Below are 6,960 nucleotides of genomic sequence, written 5' to 3' on the forward strand. Positions count from 1 at the left end.
TTAATGATCATTCTTGCTTTATGACAATTGACACAGCTAGTGACATTACATTAATTAACCCTAAACTTTTGAACAACAATCTGACTGGTCTAAAAAACTCTACCAAAAGGATCAGTATTATCACTGTTTCTGGCGTACATTTCCCTTATCAAGCTATCAAAGAAATTGAAATTTCCATCGGAAATTTTTCCATTGTTCTTGACGCGGGCTTCGCAATTATAAAAGAAGATTGTATTCTTGGCTTAGATTGTCTCTACAAATCTGGCCTCTTACAAGATTTCCAGTCGATTGTTAAGAGAAAATTTGACATTGATAACCCTAAGAAAACGGTTTTTATCAAACGAACGATTTCGAAAGGAATCTCTGGATTTTCCCCAAATATTCATGAATTTTTGCTTCAACTATTTGAAAATTCATGTGAGTTATTAAATCCGAAAGAACAGAGAGTATTCAAAAGCTTTCTTCTAACTTATCAAAAGCGCTTTTCCTCCAGTTCTACTGACTTAGGGAGATATCCAGGAGCTAAACACGTAATTGGCTCTGGGAAGTCGAATCCAATCAAACAAAATCCTCGCAGAGTCCCACTCCATTACCGCGATAAAGTTTTTGATCTCCTTGAGGAAATGAAAGAACAACAGGTTATTGAACCTAGTTACAGTCCTTGTTTACGGTCCTTGCAAGGTCAAACAACTTGCATCACTACTGATGACGGCAATTGGTCCACTCTGCAGGCTCAAGATCCAATCCTCCGCATGTTGTTCGATTCAAAAAAACGGAATCAACGTCCTGACTGACATGAAATCTCTCACCTTGGCTCAGATGTGAAGCTCTACCTCCTCTATTGGGATTCTCTCGAATTGATAGGTGATACTCTCTACCGTCGATGGGAATCCAACGACAAATCCGAAATTACTCTTCAAATTATTGTTCCTAATTCTTCGAGGAAAGAAATACTCAAGACCGCACACTCTTCTCCCCTCGGTGGCCATTTCAAAGTCAACAAAATGCTAGATAATATTCGGAAACGTTTCTATTGTACTTCTTGTAAAATTGATGTTGAGAATTGGTGCCGCAGATGTTCTGTTTGTTTCACTCAAGATGGCCCAGCACAACGAGCCAGAGGAGAATTACAGCTTTATAATGTCGGCTTTCCTTTTGAGAGAATCGCAGTTGACATTTTAGGTCCTTTACCAAGAACAATTAGTAACAATCGGTTCGTCCTTGTAGTCACTGACTATTTTTCTCGTTGGCCTGAAGCAATCCCACTTCCAAATCATCGGGCAGCTACTATCGCTGAAGCTTTGGTAGTCCATGTCGTTTCACGTTTTGGAATACCTCTAGAAATCCACTCCGATCAAGGAAGAGATTTTGAATCCGGAATTTTCACCTCACTTATGAAGCTATTAGGTATTCATAAAACGCGTACCACCCCATTGCATCCACAATCCAATGGTATGGTTGAGCGTTTAAACAGAACTATCCTTAACTACCTCGCTAAATTTATCAATGACAATCAGAATTCATGGGACAAGTGGCTTCCATTATTCCTTCTCGCATATCGTTCCTCCAAGCATCAAACCACCCAATTCACTCCAGCAAAGTTAACGTTCGGTAGAGAATTGCGACTTCCTCTAGATTTGCTTCATGGTAACCCATCATTCAATAACTCTAACAATCTCGGAAATTTACCTGATTACATAGATCAGTTGTAAGAGCAATTAGTGAACACCCATAATCGAGTCAGAGAAAATTGGAAAATCAAAAGCGACAAAATGAAATCTAAATTTGATTTAAAAGCTCACATGATTTACTTTACACCTGGTCAGAGAGTTTGGCTCTTTGCCCCCAAGAGAGTCAAAGGTCAATGTCCAAAAATTCAAAGAAGTTGGGAGAAAACATATGTGATCCGATCCAAACTAAATGATGTTGTGTATCAAATTCAGAAATTCCCTAAAGGTAAATTCAAAATAGTACATGTCAACCGTCTGTGGCCGATGGAACATGATGATCTAGAATGATTATTATCCTTCAGTAGCCCCATCACTTATGTCTGTTGTAGCAGATGGGCCTGATTACTTATGTCTGTTGTAGCAGACGGGCCCCATCACTTATGTCTGTTGTAGCAGACGGGCCTCATTACTTGTGTCTGTTGTAGCAGACGGGCCTCATCACTTGTGTCTGTTGTAGCAGATTGGCCTCATTACTTGTGTCTGTTGTAGCAGACGGACCTCATTACTTGTGTCTGTTGTAGCAGACGGGCCCCATTACTTGTGTCTGTTGTAGCAGACGGGCCTGATTACTTGTGTCTGTTGAAGCAGACTGGCCTCATTATTTATTTTTACCTGTTTCACTTTACTCTATCACCTTTGAGTTATTTCAGGATGAATGAATGTGTGTATGTGTCAAAATGAATTATATACGCTTATTTTTGCATAATGCATGTAATAATTTCGAAAGCTTTCGAAAAACTGCAATCTTGTGAAGTTTGAATTTTTGGTAGTTGCTTTTAAACTAGTTGCTAGTAGTTGTCTGCAGACAAGTAATTTGAAAAAGTAGTTACTTGTTATTTTCATTGAATGACATTCTCATTTAAATGTTTTTGTTTTCTTTTTTAATTTGAGGAAAATCTCTGTGTTGAGTTGTTTTCAGATACTGTACCCATAACGGAAATTTTCAAGTGAACCATTCTGCTTTTTCAGAAAATGAACAATGAAAGTTTGAGTCAAATACTGACATTCACACCCTTAATGAATAAGACAATTAAGAACACTTTATTCCTCTTGCTCAACATAACCCATTGAAAATTGTAACAAACACTTTCGATAAATTATGATTGTATAGAATCAAACAAATATTAGTCGGCTGTTCTTTAGCGTTGATTTCTGGGAGGTTTTAGCTAAAGAACAGACTGGGGCCCTCCCTATGTGGGATCTTGCAACGCTTAAATTTTTCAGTTTGTCATAAACTAAAGCAACAAATCCTAGAGTTGTAATACTTCAAATAGTCCCTGGTGTGATTGCCGGGGCGGCAATCTTTTTGCGGAGGGGAGTAGTGTTACGTGTCCCCCTTCGAAGACTCATTCATTTGTCTATGATCTGAACTTCGTCAGAATCACGACTGTCTTTTGGATATAACATTAGTCTTTTGTGTCTCTCCTCGGAGCTCTGACGTGTCACATCGTAATACTCCTTGTAACTAATAAACCACCCCAAACATTTGTCAACCTGTGTTATCTTTATTCTTCGCTGGATATAACAATATTATTTGATTCCCATCAGAAATTCTGACCGACAATATCTAAGATTTAGTCTTTTGGGGGTGTTATATGAGTTCACCTGTTTACCGTTCGGTTTAAGCACAGCTCCTTACACAATTACAAAGATAATGAAGCCTATAATGTCATATTTAAGAAATTTGGGGTATGTCTCGGTTCTATATCTCGATGACATTCTACTGATGGGACAGTCGTTTACAAACTGCCAGGAAAATATTCAGGTCACGTGTTCGCTACTGGAAAAATTGGGTCTTGATAAATGAGAGAAAAGGCGAGAAAACACCGACTACCCGAATTAAATTTTTAGGAAATATTTTTGACTCACATAAAATAACTATAGAACTTCCACCAGAAAAAAAGAGAGAAATGCAAAGTACCAATAAAAAAATATCAATCTCGAAACCAATGCAAGATAAAAGAGTTTGCATCTCTGGTTGGAACCCGGGAATCGTGTTGTCTAACTTTCAAGTACGGGAGAGTTTACATGAGACAGCTCGAGGGGTAGAGGGTATTAGCCCTACGACTTGATGACGATAATTTTGAGGCCAAAATGAAAATACCACCAAAATTATCAGGTGATTTAGAATGGTTGGCAAAAAATCTAGATTATGCTAAGAATAAAATCAATGATTTCAACCCAATTATTGAAATTTTCACACATGCGTCATTGACTGGCTGGGGAGTTTTCTGTAACGAAAAGCGAGCCCACGGTCATTGGAGCAAAGAGGAAAAACAGATACATATTAATTATTTAGAATTGCAAGCAGTCTCGTTTGGTTTAAAGTGTTTTGCAATAAATTTACGCGATTGTGATGTTTTGCTCAGAGCAGACAATACGTCAGCTATTGCGTATTTGAACAAAAGAGGTGGAGTTCGGTCACCTAAGCTAGCGAAGATAGCAAAAGACATTTGGAGATGGTGTGAAGCTAGGAACATATGGACTTTCGCCAATTACATATGCTCAAATGAGAACCTAGAGGCAGCCTTTGAATCACGACAACTAGAGCCAGGAACAGAATACGCGTTATCAGAAAAGGCATTTCAGATAATTGTCTTGAGATTTGGGAAACCAGAGGTGGATCTTTTTGCGTCTAGAACCAATGAAAAATGCAGAAAATACCTTTCATGGGAAAGCGATCCAGGGGCAATGGAGATTGATGCATTCACCATTAGTTGGAATGAGTACTTCTTTTACGCGGTTCCTCCTTTTTCCATTGTCCTACGAGTACTGGAAAAAATGAGAAATGAAAAAAGTAGGGGATTTTGGTGGTGCCTCACTGGCCGGCTCAGCCTTAGTTTCCTGTCTTCATGTCTATGCTAGAATCTTCGCAAGTTTATTTTAGTCCAGATCCTAATTTGCTTTGTTCTTTGGATAGGAAGCAACACCCATTGTGGCAGAAGATTACCCTGGCTGCAGGAATTACATCCGGCAGGCATACAGCCTAAAGAAGGTCCCCGTAGAGTCAGCAGACGTCATGATCTCCTCATTGACTGAGTCAACGATTAAGTATTATAATACAGAATTAAAGAAATGGTGGCAGTTTTGTAGCGAGACGCGAGTTAATCCTTATGAGACTTCAGTTACTTTATTGTTAGAATGTCTCACAAAACTGTATAAAAAAGGGCCGTCATATGGGACCCTAAATTGTCGCAGATCCGCGGTAACACTGTTAGACGAATCGGATGTAGGTAGTGATCAAAAAATTAAAAGGTTTCTGAAAGGAGTTTCGAACGAGAGACCACCTAAGCCAAGATATGACGAAACTTGGGACCCAAAGATTGTTTTAGATTTTATTCAAAAGTTAGGATCAAATACTGATCTCACGTTAAAAAGTTTATCCAAAAAATTAGTCACGCTATTAGCTTTGGTAACCGGGCACAGAATACAGACTCTGACCTTTATTGATATCCGTAATTTTTCAAAGGAAAATAATATTTACGAAATTAAAATTCCACAAATGATAAAAACATCGAGGTTTGATCGCCAAAAACCACAACCGATCCTGATAATACCCTTTTTTGAAGGAAATCCTATGCTTTGTCTAGCAGTAGCCTTGGAAGCATACTTGCAAAAGACAAAGCCCACTCCTATCAACGAACATAAGTTGTTTGTTTCGTATAAAAAACCACATGTAGCGGTAGGCATTCAAACCCTCAGTAGATAGATAAAGACAGTCCTTAGTGAAAGTGGACATTACATGCATCCGTCTTTACTGCTTATAGCACGAGACATGCGTCTACTTCCACTGCCAATCGTAAGGGTGTCAACATTAACACTGTCGTTAAAACCCTAGGGTGGACACAGAATTCCAAAACTTGCGCGCGTTTGTACAATCGTCCCCTTGCGCAGTAGAAAACAGCGTTTGGAATGGCAATTTTAAACTAAAAATATAAATATTTTGAAATCTACATGCTGAAGAATTGTTTTTTCTTCTTTTGCGTGGTGTGCAATTCCATAAAAAAAAAGAAGGGTTGCACTCCGGGAGTGCAGGCAGAAGTGAAAACTTGGACTTATGGCGCGTTGGGCACTTTTTTGGGTGAGCATTTTTAGGTGCGCTTGCGACATCAGAAATCGTACATAAAAAATCAAGTTTACCAAAGCAATGTGGGCACTTTTTGAGTGGACATGAAGTATAATAATATCACGTCCCTAGTAAAGTCATCTATCGAGTTTTTTCTTTTTCTTTTTCGAGCATTATTTGAATCATCCGCATCCATTTTCAAGACAAATCTATAATCAAAAATAAACATGTGGATTTTTTTAAAGCTATAATCGTAGCATATGTATTTTTTCGGGTTTTCCTACTTTTCCGGCTTTCCCATAATTTTTAATTCTTAGCTGAAATGAGCATAGAGTTAATTTTCCTTATTCCCCAAAATTTCGAGATTCTCTGTCATTTTGTAAAAATTTATCAACTTCACACTTTAAATGCAGCGCCCTTTTGAACGCTAGCCCCAAACTTGTATTTTTGTAATGTAACTGTTGGTAAAACAGGAAGTTGTCTCCCTAGCCGAAGAAAGAGACAGCTGATATATACCTAGGCTTATACTAATAGTATTGTACACTATTGTAAACATATATATACCCCACGTGTTTCTCATTTTTTAGATAATTTTATTTAATAACGTGTTGCATTTGCTTATTTACGTAGCTGTTGTAATAATGTATACACAATATAGTAACACTATAGTAGACAAAAGCACTACAGGAATGTTTTCATTAATTCTATTAACCCTTTAGATTTGTTTTTTTTTTTAATACCATAGCAGCAACACAAGTCAAAAGAAATATTTAAATAAAATGCCAGAAGAGGGCAAAAATCCCACGCGTGGGAGTTTCATGCGCAACTCCCTCGCGCAACTACTGCTACGGCAAGAGCGCAGTGGTACGCGGAGTGCGGCTGTGGGCGACTTGGGGGTCCCGCATCTGGCATCACTGAAAAATCTCATCTGCCGCAAGCCCACCTAAAAACGCTCACCCAAAAAAGTGCCCAACGCGCCATAAGACGTTTTCACTTCAAAAAACTTTGAACAGCTAGCAATTGATCTCGAGGAAGAGGCGCGAAATACAATTGAATGATTAAACGAACTTACCTGTAAGTGAAGTTCTATCATAATTGTATGAGCGCCTCTTTCGAAGAGATCAATCCCACCCGAAAAAACCCAACCCTCAAATATTATTATTA

General features: G+C 38.4%; 1 protein-coding gene across 1 annotated transcript; it reads left to right on the forward strand.

Annotated features, from left to right (window-relative positions):
• Positions 1 to 3,824: 3,824 nt before the first annotated feature.
• LOC135164542 (uncharacterized) lies at positions 3,825 to 5,439 on the forward strand. Its single transcript, XM_064124999.1, has 2 exons — positions 3,825 to 4,472; positions 4,651 to 5,439. The coding sequence occupies exons 1-2, from the start codon at positions 3,825 to 3,827 to the stop codon at positions 5,437 to 5,439; spliced, it is 1,437 nt and encodes a 478-aa protein (XP_063981069.1).
• Positions 5,440 to 6,960: the final 1,521 nt, after the last annotated feature.

Source organism: Diachasmimorpha longicaudata, chromosome 7, assembly GCF_034640455.1.
Source record: "Diachasmimorpha longicaudata isolate KC_UGA_2023 chromosome 7, iyDiaLong2, whole genome shotgun sequence".
NCBI classification, from domain to species: Eukaryota; Metazoa; Arthropoda; class Insecta; order Hymenoptera; family Braconidae; genus Diachasmimorpha; species Diachasmimorpha longicaudata.